Raw genomic sequence first — 26,028 nt, 5'->3', positions numbered from 1 at the left:
ACTCAAAAAAAGGAGTACCGTGACAAACGTCTCCATATTCGTAGCTGATCTCCCAATCCAGCCTTAGCAGATGATAGGAATGGTACTTCACCTTTATGGTGCAGACCAATGAAATAACTAAATAAATTGCATAAACAAATCTTTCTACCAGCAAAGGAAAAGGCCATTCCCCCAAACAAATTTAGAAAAAAAGAAAAAGAAAATGCAAACTTAATGCAAAAATTTCTCAAAAATATTATGGACCAAAAGTAGCAAACTACTTTTAGGACAAGGCAGGACAGAACTGATCCTCTGGGGGACACTGAAGCATTACAGCAGTAAACATAAAATAGATAAGACATTATTTAAAACCAATAGGAAATAAATCTGAGAGAAACTAATAACATGGCATGACATGAAATGTGCAATAAGTTACTTGATTACTTTTTAATGCAAGGTTCTTTCTAGAAGGTGCGGGTTGATAGGTCTTTAACTTAATATAAACCTTCAAATACTTGGTCAGCATTTGCTGTAGCAGTTTGCAGCTTGCTTTCAGAAACCCTCCACCTTCCCCAGCTCCAGCTGCGGGATATGACATTAGCATTGTCATATCCATTATCATGCCAAACACTCAGGGAGTTGTCATGACAAAAATAGTTTTATTTTTAGGGCTGTCAAATGATTAATCGCGATTAATCGCATACAAAATAAAAGTTTGAGTTTGCCTAATATATGTGTGAGTACTGTGTGTAATTATTATGTATATATAAATACAAACACATTCGTGTATATATTTGAGAAATACTTACAAGTATATGTATTTATTTATATTTTTATATAATTTTTATTATATATAAATAAAAATAGTTTGCACATAAATAACAAATTTCTAAGAGAAGGTGAACAGTCCAGAGCCCCAATTTTTTTTTTTTCAAAAGTCTTTGATGTTTTGCTAAGGATGGATCGATTTCCTTTTTACTTAACTTCATGTCATTTCAAAACTGTATTACTTTCTTTTGTGGAGCATAAATAAAGATATGTTTGAAAAACATTTAAGAAAATGGACTGTTGTTGTATGGACTATATGATAATGTATGGTCATAAAAAATAGAGACATTTTTCAAATTATCTTCTTTTATGTTTCACAGAAGAAATTCATAGAGATTTGTGGGTGAGTAAATATTTTTTTTTTTGGTGAACTATCCCTTTAAGGTTGTCCACATTGAAGTACTGGAAGAGATTTAAATTTGAGAGGCAAATCACATATGCAAATAAACTATTCCAATCTTGTCGCAAAACCAACTGAGGGGGAAAAAAACAAATTAATGGGACTTAGTCAGTATTTATTCCATTCATCCACACCATCATATGAATGAATTTTCCAGCTGTTCAGTTTGTTTACATTTTTTTCAGAACAGTAAAGATCATATTTACAATGACAGAGCTTTGCTATTAATGTGATGCACATTTAAAATGTTTTCTCAAAGTAGTTATATTTATTTGCAGAAGAATAATTGTAAGATTAATTGCACTTACCATATTTATTCATTTAGTCAATTCCATACCTTCTCTTGTTTTGTCCAGAACTCCACAATGTTGATTCATGACAGGGCACAGGAGCGCTCCTTCCTCAGTCCAGACCTTATATCCAGCTGTAAAGTGCAGATCAGTCATAAACTCAAATGTAATAATAGTGGCGTGGCTCAAAAATATGTGACTATGGCTTCAGTTTAATATAGGTGATGCAAGTTTTATCTACAGTAAGCAGAAACAACCCAAATGAAGATGTGGATGCTGCTTCACACTTAATTGAGGAAAAAGCTGACTTTTTACCGAACCTCTCAGATTTATAAAAACAGCTTAAAACATGGAATATAAAGTTTTATCAATGACATTTATGATGCTTTTATGCTGATATTTTTTTCTTTGTACATTTTAGAGCTTAACAGCTCAGTGTAAACATTCTTCTAAATTTCTCCTTTTCTGTTTAACAGAAGAAAGAAAGTCAGATGAGTTTGGGTCATTGTCTTTTTCTCAACATAAAATTCTCTTAAAAGATTAGTTCACTTTCAAATGAAAATTAGCCCAAGCTTTACTCACCCTCAAGCCATCCTAGGTGTATATGACTTTCTTCTTTCTGATGAACACAATCAGAGTTATATTGATAAGTATCCTGAAGCATCCGAGCTTTATAATGGCAGTGAATGGAGGCAATGAGTAGCTCAAGAAAGTGCATCCATCCATTATAAACGTACTCCACACGGCTCCGGGGGGTTAACAAAGGCCTTCTGAAGCAAAGCAATGCATCTGAGTAAGAAAAATATCCATATTTAACAAGTTAAATATCTAGCTTCCACCTTCCGTATTCAACTTACGAAGAAAGTTTAATGCCTCTCGTCCTATTCCTTCCTACTCCTTCCGTATTCAACTTATGAAAAAAAATGTAAGTTGAATACAGAAGGCGGTCTGGTGGAAGCTAGATATTTTACTTTATAATTTGTTAAATATGGATATTTTTCTTACACAAACGCATCGCTTTGCTTTAGAAGGCCTTTATTAATCCCCCGGAGCCGTGTGGAGTACGTTTATAATGGATGGATGTGGATGGATCCACTTTCTTAAGCTTCATACTCGTTGTTTCCCATTCACTGCCATTATAAAGCTTGGATGCGTCAGGATATTTATTAATATTTCTCTGATTGTGTTCATCAGAGAGAAGAAAGTCATATACACCTAGGATGATAATTTTCATCTTAAAGTGAGCTAATTTTTTTAAGCGCATGTTGTTAGTCTTTTCTCTTTGTGTAGATTTGCCTAAAATGTACCCATTTGTGTGAACACGTAAGACTCTCCACTTTGAAGTATTACAGACAATGGTAAAATCTTAAAAAAAAAACATGATTTAACAGGCAATTCAGATAAATTCAGATTGGACTGAAGGTTGCATCTGAGATACAAATTCCTCCAAATATGTAAAAACAGTGACAGTTTATTGAAAACATCAGCTTTCTTCATTTCTTTATCTCTCCATTTATCACCCCATAACGATTTATTTCCTTTAGCATGGTTTGCTATTAAAATTATTGCGCCATTGGTAATATCCTTGATAAATTATTTTTCCTAATTCGTAAGTCACTTTGGATATAAGATATAATTTCGGTTCCCCCTTTTAAGAATGTTTGTCGTGGCTTAAAGGGTTAGTTCACCCAAAAATTAAAATTCTGTCATTAATTACTCACCCTCATGCCGTTTCACACCCGTAAGACCTTCGTTAATCTTCGGAACACAAGTTAAGATTATTTTAGTTGAAATCCGATGGCTCCGTGAGGCCTCCATAGGAAGCAATGCCATTTCCTCTCTCAAGATCCATTAATGTACTAAAAACATATTTAAATCAGTTCATGTGAGTACAGTGGTTCAATATTAATATTATAAAGCGACAAGAATATTTTTAGTGCTCCAAAAAATATACGTCTTATATAGTGATGGCCGAATTCAAAACATTGCTTCAGGAAGCTTCAGAGCGTTATGAATCAGCGTGTCGAATCTGCTTTTCGGAGCGCCAAAGTCACGTGATTTCAGCCGTTTGGCAGTTTGACACGCGATCCGAATCATGATTCAACACACTGATTCATTTTGTGCTCAGAAGCTTCCTGAAGCAGTGTTTTGAAATTGGTCATCACTATAAAGACGTTATTTTTTTATTTTTTTTTGGTGCACCAAAAATATTCTGGTCGCTTTATAATATTAATATTGAACCACTGTACTCACATGAGCTGATTTAAATATGTTTTTAGTACCTTTATGGACCTTAAGAGAGGAAATGTCATTGCTCCCTATGAAGGCCTCACTGAGCCATCGGATTTCAACTAAAATATTTTATTTTTTGTTCCGAAGATAACGAAGGTCTTACGGGTGTGGAACGACATGAGGATGAGTAATAAATGACAGAATTTTCATTTTTGGGTGAACTAACCCTTTAATGGTTAGAGAGTCGGACTTGTAAACAGCCTCATTACTGGCAGGATATGTAGGTGGGGGGAGTGAATGAACAGCGCTCTCATCTCTTCCACTCTTATTACCAACAACTGAGGTGTCCTTGAGCAAGGCACCTAACCCCCAATCTCTCCCCGAGCGCCTCAGCAAAAATGACTGCCCACTGCTCCAGGTGTGTGTTCACGGTGTGTGTGTGTTCAATACTCACTGCTGTTTCTGAACACAAATTCTGAGTATGGGACACCATACTTGGCTACACGTCACATCACTTTTCAGTTCCCCCTTTATGAAACATTCAGTTGCCTGTGGTGGGATTTTTCTCCTTTCTGGTTTATTAAAAAATGTTAGCTGGTTCACAGCTTTTCATCCAATATTGATGTTGTCTGTGTTCATTTAATTGCATGCACGAACAGCTAAAGCAGGCGTATGTAAATAACTATATGGTTTGATTGTAATGTAAATGTAAATGATTATAATTTAAGTTTTATTCACACACTTGCAAATAGAAATTTAAAATCAATTTGAGCTATTTTAACAAAAAAAAAAAAAATCACATAAATACTGAAATTAAAAATGTCATTAGAACTGCCAATCTATTACAAGTAAGAAATATGAAATAATCAAATAAAAAACAAAACAAAACAAAACAACTAAAACATAGGCTATTGACTAAGTATGGCTCGTGCCACGTGATACAAACATCAAGCACACACACGTTCCCTCTGTAGTGTGTGTTGGGAAACCCAACTGTTAGATCAGCCCTGTTGACGTCAGAGGGGGAGTTCTGTGACCAGAACTTCCTCACACATTTAATTTTGCCCAACTGCTGTCTCAACTGCTGGGAGGAATGAGGTAAATATCAGTATCGTTTAATCGACGTGTATTGTTTACATCATTCCGTTGTTAACGTCGGTCTTCCGCGCGCAGCCTCACCAAAACATTCTGTCTTATCTTCAGAGATCAACACATAGTTGATATAGTCGATAAAAAATATCAGATGGGGCTTTTGTTGTTGTTGCTAGGATGCAGCATTGCAAAAATAAAATGACAGCTTTGTATTGAGCCACTAAAATAATAATAATAAAAGAAATAAAACAACATGTCAGATTCTGAAAGCTTCTTGGGGGCGCTGACCTAAAACGTAGTTCGGGACGCGTTATAAAGCTTCTGTTTACGTAGAAACTTATACAAACTTTTAAACGTTGTTTTTAAGATGGGTTGCGGTAATCACCAAATCGTTATTTCGAGTGTTGAAATCACTCACGAACAAAAGGCGCGATCTCCTCAGGACGTAACCATGGCAACGGTGCACCATTGTCGCAATGACATTGACAAGTCCTGCAATTATTTATCACTGTATTATGGATTATTTATTTCTGGATAATTTTCTACAGGAGAAACTCTGCACAAGAAATTGCATAGTTTTTTTCTTTTCATTTCTGTGTAAGTCTATTACTTGCAAATGTGATCTTTTGCAGGTTTAGCCCCAGTCTCACATACCTCTTCTCATACAACTTGCTTCAGTTCTGTGGACACACATGGATTTTCGCGAACATGACAGCCAGATTTCTCTCTTTTGGGGAAGGTAAGCAACAGTTATGAGCTAGCATTTGAAGTGTCTGCTCATGTAAATAATCTGGTGTGTTAAACAAACACTTTATTTACATCTCTCCCATGATGTACCCAGATGTGGTTAAAGATATAAAGTGGTTGTTAAGAGTTGTGGTACAACCAAAATAAAAACACTCTCAGGAAAGGGCTCGACTTCCACTCACATCAGCGCTAAACAAATTACTTAACATTTTTTAATGGATATAATCTACTGAAAATACTTGTATGGAAGGACTGTTCTTAATGATTGCTGTTTTATTGCATTAAATAATCACAAATCCTGTGTTCTGGTCTTAGATGCCCAGGCTGGCACCTTCTATTTTGTAGGAGTTATGATGGGGGTTTGTCAGCTTCTGTCTTTGTTAGAACTGTTTCACATAGCCGATGGTTTTGAGGAGTGCAGACTTTTCCCTCGCTTTATGCAGGTAAAACATACAAACCACATTCATAGCGCTAATGTACAAGCTTATTAATTCAGGTAATAGTACATAGTTACATGTACTGTTATTGTAAAGTGTTACTAACAGAGCTAATTTGCATAAATGTTTTTTTGTCTTTTTTGCTATCTCAGTTTAAAATCTAGTTCCTGTTTTTGTGTGTGTGTGTGATGTTTTAAAATATTTCTCAAACTGTTGCCACAAATCAAGATTTAAGGAAGTACCTTTTTCGAGAGAGAAAAAAAGTGTGTCTGTTTCAGAGCTATTTTAAGTTGCATAATTTTTATTAACATGATATATATTACTCTTTAACGCCATTTTCTGTTTACAGGTGATGGAGAGAAATGTCCTTCTGTTTCTCCTCATCAGTCTGGAAGAGTTTCAGAGTAAACCAATCGTGTGTGTGCAGTTTTATCTGTGGAATATACTGGGCCTTCTAAGGTTTGTGTCTTTTTTGTTTGCATACAGGCTTCTGTGAATAATTCTGAAGGTCATCTTTATTCAGATACTCTTCATAACAACATTCATAAACACTTAACGGTAAACTCGCTAAATGTCTCGAAGACCTAATGTAGGTTTTTGAGCAGCGTATACACTCTTAGAAGAAGGTCATCGTGATTTTGCAAAGTAACATATTTTGCAACATATTTTGTCATTGAGTCCTAACGCTAACTTATCCCTAAAATCACATGGAAATGAATATGTAGAAGCACATATCCCTGGCTTTAAGCCTAAATCTGATATAAACTGTAAACTTGTCGCTCAAATCTGATTGTCGATTGGAAGATTGCTGTTCCAGGATCAACAAAGATTATTGACCAGGAACATGTTGTACTTGGTGAAATCACGTTCACCCTTGGAAGAAAATGTAACTCTTTAAATTAGGGAACACATATTCACTATTGACTATAGTTGCTTATTAGCTTGCATATTACTAGCATATTAGCTGTTTATTAGTACTTTTAAAGCACATATTAATGCCTTATTCAGCATGACCATATTCTACATCCCTTAACCCTACCCCATACCTAAACATAACCACTACAACAACTACCTGCTTACTATCAATAAGCAGTAATTAGGAGTTTATTGAGGGCAAACTCTTAGTTAATAGTGAATATGTGTTCCCTAATCTAAAGTGTTTTAGAAGAAAATGATCTATATTGAGCCTTAAAGTTTTCTGTCAGGTGCTTCATATATAGAGCCTTTAGGGTTTCCATCATGGGAGCATTATATGGATTAAGTTTTAATTAAGTAATTTTGTTTTAATTGATTTTTCATTTTAATTACATTTTATGAATTAAACATCTTGTAAACCTTCTTTATCACTAGAAAAAAATTGAAATAACCTGTAAAACATGAAAGTATTGTGCAATCATTTAAGACATTTCTCCTTATTTGGAACCTTTTTGGCATAAATTCATAAAAAGTATAAATTCGTAAAAAGTACGTCAAAAATATATACAGAATCCCACTGAACCTTTTTTCTAAAGCCCTATTTGGTTAGAATTAGATTCCCTGGAGAACGTTAGAGAAATTTGTGTTTCGTAGGCGTACTTTGTAATTTTAATCCTGTCTGCCATGTCTGTGTTTTTCTCAAACAACCTCAGTAAAAACTCAAAACTCAGTAAAAAAAGGCAAAATTACCTACTGTTTTTTGGCCAAGCAATTACAATAGGGTCCTCACACCATCGGTGCTCGGGCCTTAATATATAGAGCCCAATAGTGGAAACTGCAAAGATATTTTCAATATCAGTGTCAGGTAAGATACTTGTCTAGTAGATGACTGCTCACTTTTTCTTATAAACAGACACTTCTATAAACTCATGTAAAGTTTATTCATAAAGGGTTTTAAAATACATTTAAGTTATTCATTAAAAGACATATACATCATACGTGATACATGCAAGCACAGATGAGCTTCTGTAACACCTACGTCTAGAAAACACGCACTCCCACGTCTGTAATAAACACGGAGACGTTAGTCCTGTCTAAATCGATACATGAAATCACAGACCTCAGGTGATAAGAACTGTAACTCAAATATTGTTTAGAAAACTAATCCTGTTTGAATAGGGCTTAAGAGTGAAGTAGATGCTGAAAAGTGGTAGTTCTGTTGGTCATATTTTGTTTTGTTTGTCCTACAGGTATCCACATGAGTTATTTTGCCTTTCAGGCACACCATATTTTAAAATGCTATGGTTGCATCAAACTCTGTCAGTTCCAGTTTACTTGCTGTCTGCTGTCACAGAAGGTACAATATCATTATGATTACAATAATATTATTTTAGATACTATGGCAAAAAAAGCCATCACATAATAATCTTTCCCAATGTTGGATGAGGATCAGATAGCTTTGGAAATATAATTTGTCAAAGTGTGGTTTTGGACGATATCAGCATAAATGCTTATAATTTTTTGGTGCAAATACATTAAAGTAACTTGACATTATCATTGAAGACCATCAATAATAATTTTCATTTTGATTACATAATAATGGCAATGTATACATGTCAAAGTCAGATATGCCCCTTTGCCAGCTGTGATGCCTGGTTACTGGTTTAAACTTGGCTCAGGTTTGTAAAAGATTTTTGGGTCAGCACACCTTAATAGCTTCAACAATTGATTGCCAATTAAGTTTAGAATACAATGAACCAATCAGAACCCAGTTTAGGTCAGATAGCTGCTAATGGTGGATATTTTGATGAATCAAAAAGTTTTTTCTATGAATAAACTGTTTATGTAATAAAATATGTTTTCGTAGTTTGTGTTGTCCCTTATCAGTGCAAAATTATCACAAATTAAAAAGGATTCATGCCAATATTGTCCAAAACCCCACTTTTCTAAGGCGTTTCCAAACTTTTGGAGGGCAGTGTATAATATATGTATATATTTATATTTATTTATATTTTTATACAACAGTTCTGTCTGGTTCTCGAATCTGATTGGCCGATAGGCATGCGATATTTCAGTGATAACAGCACTCCTCCTACCTTTTCACCGTTTGAAGTGACCGTCATGGCGGCTTATTGTACCACGAACTGTTGTTTTAATAGTTTTTTAGGAGAGAATGTAGTTGTTTAGACCTGAAATATGTGACTCATATTTAATAATAGCGCCTATTTTACAATTTGTTTTGACGTTTTCGGAGATGCGAGCTCCAGGGCGTCAGCGGCCGTTCAGTGCTTGTGTAACCGCCGAGAACAGCTTCATCTCGGCCAGTGCTTCGGGGATTTACCGCTGGCTCTTATAGTGGTTAAACATGAGACATAATTCAATTTGAGTACATTAAACGGGCAATCTTTGGTCTTATTAATATAGTTAGTATACCTATACATATAGTTAATATACCTATGTTAAATTTGTATAATCATATTATCATATTATAATCAATTAAATCATATAGCATAGCATATTGGCTACAACTAGATGGGACCGCTCTTCAAATACGTAAAACATTACATTTTATAAACATATTGTTTTTTGAGTAAAGAAAACACTTTACAATTTTTTTTTCAAACATCAGATCTTTATTTACCTTTGCATTGCATAGACTAGATGTTCAAACTGAGTGCGCACTTCATTCACGAGGTGAGGCGGATTTATGAGGTTAGACTGACAGTTTGAGGATCCAATGGAGTTACAAGGTTTTGGCACAAGCTCTTTAAAATCCTTTTCATTCGTTAAATATTTGTAAAACCCACATACAGGCGTAAAGGGTGACCTATAGTTTTTTTTTTTTTTTTTTGAAATAAGAAAACAAAAATTAGGAAGTATAGAGATACGAGGTGTAGCATTTATTTATTGTTTTATTTTTTGGCATTTGGTAATTATCCACGGCACACTTGACAACCGTCACGGGCACACTAGTGCTTTACGTTTGGCTGAACTGTATAATTGTGTTTATTTGTTGTTCAATAAATATTTTATATAAATATGTCCATTAGTGCGTAATATGGATTGAGTGAAAGTTAAATAAATACGCCATTAGATGGCGGCAACACTTTACAGGAGAATGAGTCAGTGAGTCACAAGAGACTTTTTGTCACGGTAAATCACGGAAACAATCAGACAGATCCAGGTGCAGGGTAGTTTAATGGGTAATCCAAAATCGTGAGTCCAGAAACAGGCAAGGGTCAAAATCCAAAAGGCAGTCAAACAGAGAACAGGAAAACAAACAAAAAAACTGGTAAACTGAACTGAAAACTCCAGGACAAAGGCAGAAACAAACAGGGTATAAATAGACAGACACTTATGTGGGAACACAAAACAGCTGGGTGCAATGACATGAGATAATGAGTCCGGGAAGTGCGTTATGGGTAATGAAGTTCACAAGTGGGGTGAGACACAGTTCAGATTGGAGTGCCCTCTAATGGCAGACAAGGGCACTCCCAGTAATGATCATGACACTTTTAAATTGAAAGGAACTTTTGCAAAGGAAGTTGTTTTAGCGCTGTGGTGTTATGGATGTTATGGAAAAGTACCATAGCTGTAAAAAGGACAAATACAAGATCGCTTTCCTCAGCGGACATTCAAACAGACTTTTATAATGGATATAATATTATGGACATTGACTTGAAGAATGAATGTAATGCAATATATCAGACAGGTAATAGCCTACTCTCTCAGGCTCAGGCGATCTCTCTCTCTCACTCTCATACTGTACAAAATTCAATGAGTCTCAATGAAGCGACTGAACATTCCTTCGTTACTAGTTCTAAAGTGACGTTTTAGAGTTAGTAACGGAGGCTTGGTCCAACTGTCAACTTGAGATTTGAATCCGTGGCGGAAGGAAGTAGTGCTGCACAAAAGAGGGTTTTAAAGACACTCCGTTGTTATTTCTTATTTATTTACACACTCGTGCCATCGAACTGTTGTATAAACGCAATATCACACGAGTAGCCGTGCGATATGGCTGTATATCAGCACGCTGTGATTACCTACGGACAACAAGCCTACGGACGAATCACAGCCGTACTGATATACAGCCATATCGCCCGGCTACTCGTGTGATATTGCTCATATATATGTATGTATGTATGTGTGTATGTATATATATATATATATATATATATATATATATTTTTTTTTTTTTTTCAAAAATCCTTTGTTAGGGGCATTCGGACTGCATATGTTTTTTTTTTTTGTGATTATTTTTTTATTGCAGAATAGAACATGGACAACTTGTGTGTCACAGCTTAACTATATACAATACCAGGGTTTGCATATATAAGAAATAAAATAAATGACAATAATAAATAATAGATGAATAAAATAAATAAAAAGAGGAGGGAGAGGGGTTGAGTAGATAACACCAACACAGATGTAAGAATCCAACTGCACCTTCTTCCTGGACTTATAGAGCGAGCAGTACAGCTGCTCTAATGAGATATTAACTGGGAGATTTTCCTAATAAATTCTGCCCATGCCTTAAGTGTTTTTGGTTTGGCTTTATTAATTCTTGCTGTTGTGCATTCTAACAATGCAATATTTTTGAGTTCTATAAGCCACATTTTAAATGCTGGGGATGTGGGTTCATGCCAAATTTTAAAAATTATCTTTTTGGCTGCAGTTAGAGCAGCGTGAAGGATCTTTCTCTGATTAACATTCAGATTGAGCTCACTATCATCATTCAACAGACAAAGAATGGGATGTTTAGGGATAACCACGTCACACAGCTCTGTCAAGGCTTGAAAAACCTTATCCCCAAATTTTCCAATATGTTGACACTCATAAAACATGTGCATATAGGTCCCCACAGTATTTGAATTACAAAGTAAGCAAAAAGGGGTAGGCAGGCGCTTCATTTTGTGCAGGACATATGGAGTAGCGTAAGCCTTGTGGATGAGTTTGTAGTGTATTAGTTGGTGGGCGAGATTTTTGGACATCGTTGGAATACTTTCCCAAATCCAATTCCAGTTTGGTTTGTAATGGGCCAGTTCCTTTTCCCATATAGTAGTGATAGGGAGTGTTCCACAGCACTGCTCGAGTAATCTGTAAATAAAATAAATGAATGACACTGCCCCGCGTGCCTGAGAAAAATTCACAGTCCAACAGAGGATGAGAGTCCAGGTTACAGTTCCACGGTGCACCATATGCACGCATTGCGCTTCTCAACCTTAAATGCAGAAAATAGGAGTGACCAGGAAGATTATAGCAGTCTTTCAGATCCTGAAAGGACCTTAATCCTTGAATGTTGAATAAATCACCCAGAACATGTACCCCTTGGTCAGACCATGGCTTGAAAACAAAAGGTTTGTTATCAGATTGTAAGCGATGATTATGCCAAATTGGGGATTCAGTTGTAAACTTAATAGAACTTCCCATAAATTTGCAGACCTCGCACCAAATCTTAAGAGAATTACCCACGATTGTGTTTCCAAACTTCTGAGCTTTATTTGGTAAACCTGTAAATAACACATCCTGTAGCCGATGCGGAAGCACTGTCGATGCTTCCATATCACGCCAAACAATCTTTGTATCAGTCTCTAACCAAATCTTGAGAGAGCGCAGCTGACATGCCCAGAAATACAGCTGGAAGTTTGGAAGTGCTAAACCTCCTTTATCAGGCCTTCTCTGTAGCGTTTTAAGTTTAATTCTTGGGCGTTTCTTGTTCCATATGAATTTTGTAATCAAAGAGTTTATTTCCTTAAAAAAGGTTCTATAAGGAGAAAGAGGGATCATGGAAAACAAAAATAAAAGTCATTTTGATGATTGCGATCCTGCCTTGTAGTGAAACTAGAAGAGCATTCCATCTCTGTAGGTCTTGTCTAATAGCAGTGGATAAAGAGATATAATTTTGCTTGACAACAGCCTGCAGATTGGGAAAGATCTGAATTCCTAAATATTTAAAGGTCTTACTGATTGGAATTGGGGTGGACACTAATGCAGTATCAACCGAAGCAGACAGGGGCATTAATACAGATTTTTCCCAGTTAATTTTGTAACCACTAATTTTGCTAAAATCTTTAAATATTTTAAGACATTGGGAGAGAGAAGTGGAGAGGTTAGACATATACAGCAGGATATCGTCAGCAAAGAGAGAAATATAATTTTTGGAACAGCCTATAGTTATAGGAGAAATTATGTGATCCTGACGAATTGTCTGCGCCAAAGGCTCTAATGAGATTGCAAATAGCAATGGCGACAATGGGCAACCCTGTCTCGTGCCTCTCTTCAACTGAAAAGCGGTTGAGCAGTATAAACCTGTAGATACCCGTGTGGAAGAGTTAGTATAGAGAGTCTGGATCATGTGAATAAAACGAGAGCCAAAACCGAATCGAGTTAAGACAGACCATAGGTATCTCCACTCAACGAGGTCGAAAGCTTTCTCAGCGTCTAGTGAGAGGATAGCGCGTTGTTCGTTTGTCAGGTCGGATGAGTCAATAATATTCAAAAGTCGTCGTACGTTATCCATAGCAAAACCCTTTTTTCAGAACTAAAGAGATAAGGGCAGTATTCTGATCTCTGTGAAAATGTCCTGTATCTATCGCAAAATTTATAGAGTCAAGAAGAAGTGGTCCAATTAGATCCCATATCACCAAGTACAGCTCCGGGGGTAAACCATCCAGACCAGGTGACTTACCCTTATTCATCGACTCTAAAGCCTCCTTTAGTTCTTTCAATTCTATTGGAGAATCAAGAAAAGTCTTTTGCTCATTGTTTAGGTGAGAGAGATTTAGAATTCCCATTCCTAAGAGAGGAAACGGGTGGGGATGAAAATGGGTGGTTTACATATGCCTCTGGATCATGGTATAACTTAAAAATTGTTTTTTTCTCTGTTTATTCCCCTAATAAATATGACGCAGATTTCTTCCCAGCACCTTAGGTTTTCTGCGATCGATTCCTTTTTTACGTCCCGGACAGTGGCCTGCATGTAGTCAAATCTGTCGCTGAACGATTTAACATCAGTTTCCAACGAGTCCAGGCGCGTAGAAATCGTTGATATCTCTTCACGAACAATCGCCGTCATGCTTAACTTTATGGCGCTCAGTTGCTTATCTAGCATTTCGGCAATGGCGTCATGAAGACGCTCGTCATCTTTCGGCTTTTTCTTAGCGGGTGAATGCATTAATTCCCGTTTGGATGCCATCTGGAATGACTCTAGTACAAGGGGAAGTACTTGAAACTCGTCTAGAAACTTGGTAGGGGAATATATTTGAGAAAAACGGACATCTGAGGCGGACCGTCGATATCATGCAGCCATCATGGACTGCATATGTTTTCACCTGGTTGGGAGAAAGAGGGAAAAAAATAATAACAGCAACAGTATACATATGAAATATAAGACAATCAATGCTTTATTATTACAAAAATACATATAGTATATAATACAATAATACATAAGTTTCTTTATAGAAGTTGGTAATTTAGCTTAAATTTTGCTTTGTACTGCTAATTCATTCAGTATGTATGTACAGTAGCATGCATATATAAATGACAAACTTTTTATAAACATCTGTAAACATCTCTACATTTGTAGCATTTTTTTTAAATAAAGATAATGTTTAAAAAGAAAATTGACCACAATCAAAAAAAAACTTGGCATAATTTTCAGTTTGAGTCCTGCTGTCCTCTAGAAATAATTGATGATAATAATGATAATTGTAAATTCAAACAACACAATTTATGCTTTTTTGATATTCTTGCTCTGTCCAAACAAGTTTGCTGACATTTACATGGCTGTTACATCGTACATCCCAAATTGTTGCTTTAACACAGGAGCACAGTCGTGTCTGGGCCTGCACAAATCATCTTAAGAGCTTCATTTAGAATTGGAAGCTGATCTAAACCAGCCGGAAATGAGTTAGCACACTTGTCTTAAGGTTTGTCAGGAAACGTGTTGAGAAAGCCTGATCCTGCTGCAGCATGTCCAACTGTGATAAAGAGGCACGGTGCACTTCATTTAACAATACAGAAAAATGAGCCTCATTAGGGTTAAATATTTTGCATAGCTTTCAGTCACTAACCACATTCTCTTTTTGTCCTCTTTTTCTTTAGGAATAAGCATTGTATATATGTTGCCATGCTGGTCTGAGTCTGAAGGAACAGATTCAGTTCAACTTAAAGTACCTTCATCACCATACATTTATTCCCCATTTATGCTTATGGCTTGGTTACTACTTCTTGTATTAGGTAAAATAATATGATGTTCCTTCTGTGCACAGTGGCCCAGAAAAGTACAATTGAGCCACACTTAAAAATGTCTGAATTTCAATGCATATGAAACAAAAAAAATGTGGCATATCAAACTTTTTTTGTAATATCAATTACTTTTACCAAAATGTAACCACAGGCATAGTTCATCACATTAACAATGAACTTATTTAACAACTAGAAAATACTAAGATTAGAAAGTGCCACATTTTGTCATATTTTGTTATCTAATGCAATGGCATTCATGCATTTTTAAATGTGGCTTAAGTATCTACCAGAGGTGTCCAAACACTGTTTAGCTCCATTTTGCCTCAACACACCTGTCTTGAAGTTTCTAGTGTGCCTAATAGGCCTTGATTAGCTGGTTCAGGTGTGTTTAATTGGGGTTGGAGCTAAACTCTGCAGGACAGTGGCCCAGCAGGAGCAGGATTGGACACCCCTGATCTAAACACTTTCAGGGCCTCTGTATATATATATATATATATATATATATATATATATATATATATATTGTTTAGATTTGCTCATTTAAATTAGCATGTAGCATAAATGTGTCAGCTGATTGTCATCTCTGTATTTTGAAGGATCCAGTTTAACATTACTACTCTTGCTGAAGGAAAGGAAGGAGATTCTGGCCAACTGGAATAATAAACTGAAGAAAGACTAACCAAGAGAAGAACAAAATATCAGTACAGGCCATCCCATTCACCAAAGCCAAATTCTAACCTTAGGAGTATTATGTTGGTGGAGGAGTGCATTGCTGAATTGTGTAATGGCAAAATTTTCAATATTTAAACATGTTAAAGAGCTTGTGACTAAACCTCAAACTGGATCCTCAAACTGTCCGTAAAATCTGATATTTCTGTCCACCTCTATTGTAAATGAGGTGCCACATTTTGGACCATCTCTGCTTGTTTGCAATACAAGGGTAAATAAAGAACTAGCTCATTGAATAAATACATTGTTTTCTTTATTCATGAAACACTAATATATATACATAAATATATATATATATATATATATATATATATATATATATATATATATATATATATATATATATATATATATATATATATATATATATATATATATATAGTACAGTCCAAAAGTTTGGAACCACTAAGATTTGTAATGTTTTTAAAAGAAGTTTCGTCTGCTCACCAAGGCTACATTTATTTAATTAAAAATACAGTAAAAACAGTAATATTGTGAAATATTATTACAATTTAAAATAACTGTTTTCTATTTGAATATATTTCACAAAGTAATTTATTCCTGTGATGCAAAGCTGAATTTTCAGCATCATTACTCCAGTTTTCAGTGTCACATGATCCTTCAGAAATCATTCTAATATGCTGATCTGCTGCTCAAGAAACATTTAATGTGTACAATTGTACAAAATATTTGTGTACAATATTTTTTTTCAGGATTATTTGATGAATAGAAAGTTCAAAAGAACAGTGTTTATCTGAAATCTAATCATTTGTAACATTATAAATGTCTTTACTGTCACTTTTGATTGATTTAATGCATCCTTGCTGAATAAAAGTATTCATTTCTTTAATTTCTTTTCAAAAAAATAAAAATAAAAATTCTTACTGACCCCAAACTTTTGAACGGTAGTGTATAATGCTACAGAAGCTTTGTATTTCAGATAAATGCTGTTCTTTTGAACTTTCTATTCATCAAGGAATCCTGAAAAAAAAGTACACAACTGTTTTCAACATTGAAAATAATCATAAATGTTTCTTGAGCAGAAAATCAGCATATTAGAATGGTTTCTGAAGGATCATGTGACACTGAAGGTGTGATGCTGAAAATTCAGCTTTGCATCACAGGAATAAATTACTTTGTCAAATATATTTAAATAGTACACAGTTATTTTAAATTGTAATAATATTTCACAATATTACTGTTTTTTACTGTATTTTTAATTAAATAAATGTAGCCTTGGTGAGCAGACGAAACTTCCTTTAAAAACATTAAAAATCTTAGTGGTTCCAAACTTTTGGACTGTACTGTATATATATATATATATATATATATATATATATATATATATATATATATATATATAAGATGGTGTGGCAGAAGCTAGATATAGTATTATTAGGCATAAAGTTAAAAATATTGTCAATTTGTAAAAATTAAAAAAAAAAATACAATTCACTGTTACTAAAAAATGGTGTTAGGTGTCAGGACATCGTCAGTGCATGAGTCAAATGAACTTTTTTGTCAGATTTTGATTCAATTATTCTGAATGTCAATTTGTGTTTTGCATTATTCAAACATCTTATAAGTCCTTGATATAATCCTACAAATTGAGGTGGGAATGTCACCAGACCAGTATTTGACGCACTAATAAAAGTTGCTACATTGTCTCTTACACAGTGAGACTATACCGAACATCTAGTGCTGCAAGCAAAGAAAATAATTCCAAAATAAGTTAAATCAGCTATAAAATTGCATAATAATGAATATTAAATAAAATAGTTCAAACATTTATTTTTTACAAATCAGTTTTTGAGACTGTATATGCATTGAAAAACTCTGTTACAAGAGTGTTGCTAAGGGATCTAGTACACATTACACAGGTGAACATTTTATATGAGCTACTTTGTCTGTAAAAGTTTCAGGAAAAGCTTATGTCATAGTCAAAGAGTTTGATTTCATCATGATGTTCAGCATTTACAAGCAAAGCAAAGAAAGTAAATGTTTCTGAATGAAGGACTTTGCGAGAAAATCATATCTGCTAACCATCAAAGATTAATAGCTTCCTCTATCGTATCCCTTGTCGACGCAGAGAAAGTTGAGTCTGCTCACAGTCTGTAGGTTTCCAAACGTTCTGTGTTCGATCATAAACTCCACAGTGCCGATTCATGGCAGGACACTGGAGCTCTCCATCTGCAGACCAGACCTTATAGCCGAGATCTTCTCCATTTACCCAGAACCAGTGACCAGCGATAAAGCGCAGTCCGGTCCATACGTCATCTGTATCGGCTGCTGTGCTATTAATCTGTGCTTCTTCCATAATATCATCTGAGTTTATTATGGCCAAGTTGATGTGGTTTTGTCTGCAGTATTCCAAGGCCTCTTCCCAAGAGCTTTCCTGCTGCACCAGGATCAGCTCAAAGACCGTCATGCAATAAAATCCTAGATGCCCAGAGCAGTTGCTGTCACACAATTTATATGTGCTTTTATTGACAGCGCCACATTTTTCATGATCATTATTTGGTTCTCTATTGTCCCAAACAATCGTCGCCTCCCCGCCTTTGGACCACCTTCACTTGTTAATGTCTTGACCATCTCTCTCAAGTCCAATCCAAAAATAATCCTTTTTAATTAGAGGATTGTTAGAGAGCTTCTGTAAATCTTTACTTCTAACAGTGGACAAGTCATCGTAGTGCAGTCTGTGCGTCTTGCCAGGACATAGCATCTACAGATTTCACTTTTTCGGGAATGAAACTAAGTTTCAGCCTAAAGAGACTCAAAAAGAGCAGCACAGTTACAGAAGCCTTCATGTCTCTACAAATTTCTGGAATGAACAGACCAATAAAAACCAGGACAGCTGTGACTTTAACAGTGACCTTCACTGCCTTAGGCCCTTCAGACATTACATTAACAAATTTCTTTACTCAAAATATGGAAACAGGCCCATGTAAGGCAAATCAGATGACTCGAAAGGACAAACGCATTTATGGCAAATATGGCATTTCACAGACGAGGCTTAAGACTAAAATGTATGTTTGAGCTGTTTAACTGTGCGTTTTTGTGATTTATGAGGACACAAATTTGTATAATGACATATTTAAAATAGCTTTAAAAACATACTATACAAAGTTTTATTAAAAATGTGATGGGTAGGTTTAAGGGTAGGGGGTTAGAATGTACAGTTTGTACAGTATAAAAACCATTACGCCTATGGAATGTCCTCACTTTGATAGCAAAACAAACCTGTGTGTGTATGTGTGTTTCTCTGAATCACATGTACACGCATTTGAGAAATAATCTTAGATCAAATGTAGGACAGTTTCTATTGAACTTTTTATAAATAAGGCCCCTTGTTTCATCTTCAATTCAAGTAGATTCTACAGCACTTTTCACAAAAAAATACTGTTAAAAGGAGTTTAAAGAGTATAAGTTCAAGAGGTTTAAAATAGTAATAAATCTTACTCCAAAGTCCAGTAAAACCTGTTATAGTTTCGAGAAGACCAACCTGTTATTTCAGATATAAAACAACCCGAGTGGCAAATTAGCTGATGGTTCACTTTACACACAAATATAGTGAAAAAACATATTCAGATTAGCCACAAGGAACACAAAATGAAGCTTCTGCCATGGCCGTCCCAGTCCCCTGACCTGAACCCTACAGAAAATGAGTGGAGTGAACTGAAGACATGGAGCTGGAATCTGAAGGATCTGGAGAGATTCTGTATGAAGAAATGGTCTCTGATCTCTTGTCAGGTGTTCTCCAAACTCATCAGGCATTATAGAAGAAGACTCAGAGCTGTTATCTTGGGAAAAGGAGGTTGCAAAAAGTATTGAATAAAAGGGTGCCAATAATTGTTTTGGAGAAAAACATTTCTTTCATAATGTGATTTCCCCCCCCACTTTCAATTCTTTTCCTTCAATGAAAGGAAATGTTAGATTTTTGCTAATTTTATGAATTAAAGATCAAAAGGATAAACAATGCAGATTTATTTTTACAGTCATATTTGATCATATTTACCAAGGGTGCCAATAATTGTAAAAGTGTCATTTATTCCTGTGATGGCAAAGCTGAATTCAGCATCACAATTTCTTCAGAAATTATTCTAATATGCTGATTTGGTGATTAAGAAACATTTCTTACAAATATTACAAACAGCTGCTCAATATTTTGTCGAAAACTGTGATACATTTTTTCAGAATTCTTTGATGAATAGAAAATTCAAAAGAACAGGATTTATTTTTAATACAAATCTTGTGTAATATTCTAAATGTCTTTACACTTTTGATCAATTTAATGCATCCTTGCAGAAGAAAAGTATTATTTTCTTTAAAGGTACACTATGTAATTTTTTTTTTTTTTTTTGGTTAAAAATTAATATAAAAGTTAAATAATGAGACAATACATTATCAATCCAAATATGTACAAATATTTAAAAAAATATATATCTATTTTTTATTTTAAAGGTGCCCTAGAATTAAATATTGAATTTATATTGGCATAGTTGAATAACAAGAGTTCAGTACATGGAAAAGACATACAGTGAGTTTCAAACTCCATTGTTTCCTCCTTCTTATATAAATCTCATTTGTTTAAAAAACCTCAGAAGAACAGGCGAATCTCAACATAACACCGACTGTTACGTAACAGTTGGGATCATTAATATGTACGCCCCCAATATTTGCATATGCCAGCCCACGATCAAGGCATTAGACAAGGGCAGCCAGTATTAACGTCTGGATCTGTGCACAGCTGAATCATCAGACTAGGTAAGCAAGCAAGAACAAACAGTGAAAAATGGCAGATGGAGCAATAATAACTGACATGATTCATGATATCATGATATTTTTAGTGATATTTATGAATTGTCTTTCTAAATGTTTCGTTAGCATGTTGCTAATGTACTGTTAAATGTGGTTAAAGTTACCATTGTTTATTACTGTATTCACGGAGACAAGAGCCGTCGCTATTTTCATTTTTAAACACTTGCAGTCTGTATAATGCATAAACAACTTCATTCTTTATAAATCTCTCCAACAGTGTGTAATGTTAGCTTTAGCCACGCAGCATAGCCTCAAACTCATTCAGAATCAAATGTAATACATCCAAATAAATACTATACTTACATGATCCGATGTATGCAAGCAGCATGCATGACGAACATCTTGTAAAGATCCATTTTGAGGGTTATATTAGCTGTGTAAACTGTGTTTATGCTGTTCAAGGCAAGCGCGAGCTCCGGGGGAGGGGAGCACGAGAATTAAATGGGCCGCAACCTATATATATCGGTGCATAGTTAATGATGCCCCAAAATAGGCAGTTAAAAAAATGAATAAAAAAAAAAACTATGGGGTATTTTGAGCTGAAACTTCACAGACACATTCAGGGGACACCTTAGACTTATATTACATCTTTTAAAAAGAAGTCCTAGGGCACCTTTAAACAAACATTTCATTGAACTGCCATATGTAGCTCTCTAACAGAGTTAAATGTAAAGCATTATTATTCATTGTGAAGAGTCATTTCATTATGGTTGTTGTAGCTGTGCTGGAATTTATTTTCAAGGAAGTACCATGTCTATTAATGGGTAAAGCCACAGTAACATCTTCAGCTAGTCAACTTGAGATCCTTTGGTTATATCTCTTAAGTCTAGTAGTGAATGTTTAATGAGCAGTAGGATAACAATATTCATCCGCACAGTGACGCAGACCCGAAGCACCAAAACATTGTTCTTCTGCAAAGTGCATAGAGTATTGTTTTTAACCACTAGACGGGCCAAACGTTGCAACGAGAAAACTTTTGAACTCTACTAATTTGTGATATCCTGTATATTTTCTTGCAAACAACGTCCAGAGCCTGAGCCATAAATAATAATTAAAATAAATAATAATTCTACTATGTAGCATGTTAATCTGTTTAGGGTATTTTAAATGTTGTTCAAGGTCCGTTCTTGTCTAAATGGGCAGTTCTTGGCTAGCCTAAGCTACAATATGGACCAGACTTCTATGCCGACCATCAGGCATCATTTATGCTGAATATTCAGTATCAGTGTGGCTGAAGGAAAGAAGGAAGCTTTCAGGTTATAGGATGCCAGAGTTAAAAATCAGCTTGATCTGGATTTCAAGTTCTTAGTAAAAGGGAATTTATGCAAAAAGAGTGAGCTTCAATTGAACAGACAAAGATACTTCGAATGGCACAGATACATTTATTTTTATAATATCATTACATTTTACATGCAATGCATGAAAGTGGAAATAAACAAAAGTGGAAAATAATGATGCTTTCTGAGCCAATTTTTATGTACTTCTCTGTTCGTTTTTTTAACAGCAAAAAACCCCAAAACAGACTGGTAACAGACTGGGATTATCACTAAATTTGTGAAATGGTCAAACATGAGCTTTGTTATGTAGATGCTACTCCAAACAGCCAAGTAAACAAATCCCTTGGTGTGTCGGAGCTTTGACAGGATCACCAGCCATACGCTCTGGTCCACACGCCCTTCTTCTTGAACTCCGAGGTGGATCTCAGAGCCATTAATGCCGCTAAGACAAATAAGAGATACAAGTAAGTCAAATAAGAGACTGCACATATACTGTAAATCATATGACAACCTTTGCTTCTTGATATCATGCTATGCAATCATTTTTTTAATCTGATTAAAAAACAATAATTTAGTTTGATCAAAGCATCTCACCTCTGGCTGTAAGTACAGCAGTCTCTGAGAAACTTAGTTTAGGACCTTCAGTAATACTGAAGAGCCAGTCAATGAACTGATGGCATGAAGAAATAAAGAATGGAGTCAGTCATTTTTTTTTTCATTCAGCTAGGAAGCATGAAATCGATCAAACGTGACAGTAAAGACTATTTTAAAATATATTTCAAATAAATGATGTTCTTTCATATTCCACAAAAATATGAAGCAGCACAACTGTTTTCAATATTGATAATAATGAGAAATGTTTCTTGAGCACCAAATCATCATATTAGAATGATTTCTGAAGGATCATGTGACACAGAAAACAGGAGTAATGATGCTGAAAATTCAGCTTGGCATCACAAGAAATTACATTTTAAATTATATTCATATCGAAAACAGTTATTATTTTTCCTAAATATTACTATTAGTACTGTATCTTTGATCAAATAAGTGCAGCATTAGCAAGAAGAAGAGACTTCTATCAAAAACAAACACATTACTGACCCAAACTTTTGAACAGTAGAGTTCATACACAGGAAAATATTTGCTTTATTTTTAATTGCTATTGATATTGCACATACTCAGTGTTGAGGACTAGAAGCATTACAATTTGGTGTTCTGCACCATTTGTGGAAATGAACATGAATGACATCTTAAACTGTGCGTTTTACGTTTACTAAGCAACCCAAAACATTCACCAGACCTCCACATTTAAACTGTAAAACGAGAGATAAAAGAAGCCATACCTTCTGTGACTGGGACTTCCACGGCTCTTTGGCGAGTAGCTGCTTTATGCTATATGGGATCGCAGATTGGCATGACGCGACCGACAGCTCAGTGGTAGAAGGGCTGACATAGAGAGCATGAGTCAGTTCTGTTTTCTGAGAGGACTGTTGCCAGGGAAACCACTGGGCCCTGATGCCAATGAGAAGCGGGGTACAATGGTCAGCCCAAGATGCCACTGCTGCAGCAAACACACCGAAGAGGAAGTCTGTGCCCTGCAAAGTGATAGTGATTATGTTTAAAGTCAAAATGCACAATTCTTATTTTTTTTATATAAAATCTTGCAGTATTATAAGTGATTTACACATCATTCTTTTTTTAATTCATGATCAAAATAACTTCCCCTGTCTCTTGCAGCAACATCTCTCTCTTATCTGATGACATGTTTACTGGGATGAGGGAGGGAGATCCACCAATAGCAAACCACAATGATTCAATGATCCAATCAATTTCCAATAGACAAAATCAAGTCCCGCCCTACATGTTTTCTTGTTCGAGAAACCATTTCACTCAGATATACATCACAACAGGGAAGAAAACTCTATCATTTCCATTAACTTCCATTTCATGCCGACTTAAAGGCACAATATGTAAGATTTTTGGATTAAATATCCAAAAACCACTAGAACAATGTTATATATTTTGTTGACTTTTGTACTTAGCCTACATTATCTAACAAATGTTTCCAAGAATGTTTAAATCCAGAGAAATCTTCAATTTTAACCAGTGTAACAGCCTGTGTAATTGTGTTGCCTGTCAATGACATCATATCCGTGTTACCCTCTATTTCTGTTTTTACTTAACCATGCTTATATATATTAAAGCATATTTGGCGTTTAACCATGGAAACACCAAATACTCTTTAATATATTGTGTTTTATTAGACAGGTGAGCAACTGTTTGCATTCTTTTATCGGCAGAAAAATAATCATTGTTATAGTCTTTTTGTTTGAATCGGTCGTTTTCTTGATTTACTGTGAGTAACTTGTTTGTACCCAAAAAGTAAATCAACAACACTATTCTGTCAAGTAGCTAACATGGCATAATTAGGGCCCTCTAATTTCCACGATCACGGAATCCTGGAATCCTGGAATCCATTCATAAAAACGGAATTTACTATATAATGCGGAATGTCACGGAATTTGTCAAATTTTTGATGAATGAATTAAAAGCAGGTCAGTACACTTAAATTAAATCGCGATATAGACTAGTGTCTGTGAATATTAAACCGCAAAAAGACTATTTAAACATGAATCCTGCATGCCTGTGTGCCTCTGAAATGAATGATGCGGAAGCGCAGTTTCATTTACCTCACAGCGCCTCACACACACACACTCGTGCGGAGGCGCACGCACACTGAAGCACATGCGACGCTCGCGGTGTTTTCGTCGTCTGTCACCTCACTATATGGACGCATGAAATTCATCTCCAGAGCTGCTCTGAAAGTCACTTCATCAGCATTTAACCGCTTCGTTTGAGAAAACTACCGTCATAAACACAGAGAAACTCAAAGCTCTAGGCAAACCGTCAAAATAAAAGTTCGATTTAACTTGACTGAAACATATTACTGTTGTACAGTAGAATTTAGATAAATTTAACAATAAATTATTAAAATATATTTTTAAACAATAATCTCAGTGTTTCTTCCATGTTTTAATTTTAACAGTAAAGCTCTGTTGTGCAGCACATTGTTTGACAAAAAAAGTTTAATTTCATGATTAAAAGATCAATTAAATGGTATGCGTTCATTTGATTCCCAGAAAAATTTATATACACAACAGAACTTCTGAAAAAAAAAAATCATAAAAATATATTTTTTTTAATAAATATTGTTGTTTTTAAGAATTCAATTAATTAGACATGCTTTTTGATTACTAAAATTTAAATTAACCATTAAAATGGAGTCAAAAAATAAATAAAACGGAATCCAGTAAAATTAAAACGAAATTTTTTTTTGGGAAAAAATAAAATGGAATTTGGGAAAAAATAAAACGGATTTCATAGGGCCCTTCATAATCCGAAAGAGCTTCATTTGTAGTAACAGTAATACAGCGTTTTCTCCACCATACAATATATTTCAAAATTAACTGCATGCCATTTAGCAACACAACTCATCCAGCTTTTCTTATGATATTCTAATGTCAATTTAGTTAATGTGCTACATGTGTCTCATACCAGCCACCGAGCGAATGCAGAGAGTAACGTTATTCACAGCTTTTAACACTCAAACGTATTTAGCATGATTATTTTGACCAAGCAAAACAGCGCTGCGTTACCACACAATTTTAATTCGTCAGATAAAGTGACCTATATACATAGTAATTCAGCACTTGCAGCTGTTTTATTAGAATTAAATAAAATAATGTGATTTTAAGTGATCAAACGTAACTGTACCAATGTTCAAGTTCAGGGAAGAAGGAGGCGGATGTTAAATGTAACTTTATTCGTAAAATAAACATAAACATCAAAACCGACTGCAGCATATAAGCGTAATAAAAACAGTAATGTAAAATATTCAAGGCTCTCGGCCCGCCCTGCTTCATACCACAGTATCATTAATAAATTTTAACACATTAGCTCATTCATGAAAACGATTTCTGCCTGGGTCCTGTCAGATTGCTTTCCAGAGGTGAAGACAACAACTCCCATGATTCCAC

At 35.1% G+C, this 26,028-nt stretch overlaps 2 protein-coding genes and 1 pseudogene across 3 annotated transcripts in view; 1 reads left to right on the top strand and 2 right to left on the bottom strand.

The window, feature by feature from the left end:
* The first annotated feature begins 4,672 nt into the window (after positions 1-4,672).
* Positions 4,673-16,136, top strand: hacd4 (3-hydroxyacyl-CoA dehydratase 4). Its single transcript, XM_048185716.1, has 7 exons — positions 4,673-4,827; positions 5,454-5,560; positions 5,884-6,011; positions 6,355-6,464; positions 8,171-8,277; positions 15,024-15,158; positions 15,764-16,136. The coding sequence occupies exons 1-7, from the start codon at positions 4,823-4,825 to the stop codon at positions 15,844-15,846; spliced, it is 675 nt and encodes a 224-aa protein (XP_048041673.1). The 5' UTR covers positions 4,673-4,822; the 3' UTR covers positions 15,847-16,136.
* A 1,337-nt stretch (positions 16,137-17,473) lies between these two features.
* LOC125264068 lies at positions 17,474-18,796 on the bottom strand (annotated as a pseudogene).
* Positions 18,797-22,076: 3,280 nt separating this feature from the next.
* The window catches only part of focad (focadhesin), a 90,823-nt gene continuing 86,871 nt past the window's right edge, over positions 22,077-26,028 (bottom strand). For both annotated transcript variants that reach the window (XM_048185714.1, XM_048185715.1), the window contains exons 42-44: positions 23,335-23,586; positions 22,586-22,661; positions 22,077-22,433 (exon numbers count right to left, since the gene is read on the bottom strand). In XM_048185714.1, coding sequence (XP_048041671.1) covers positions 22,360-22,433; positions 22,586-22,661; positions 23,335-23,586 — 402 coding nt within the window. In that variant the 3' untranslated portion in view covers positions 22,077-22,359. The remainder of the gene's footprint in view (positions 22,434-22,585; positions 22,662-23,334; positions 23,587-26,028) is intronic.

Source organism: Megalobrama amblycephala, linkage group LG3 (assembly GCF_018812025.1).
Source record: "Megalobrama amblycephala isolate DHTTF-2021 linkage group LG3, ASM1881202v1, whole genome shotgun sequence".
Lineage (NCBI taxonomy): Eukaryota > Metazoa > Chordata > Actinopteri > Cypriniformes > Xenocyprididae > Megalobrama > Megalobrama amblycephala.
The sequence above is the reverse complement of the archived record's forward strand: the minus strand, read 5'-3'. Positions and strand labels throughout refer to the sequence as shown.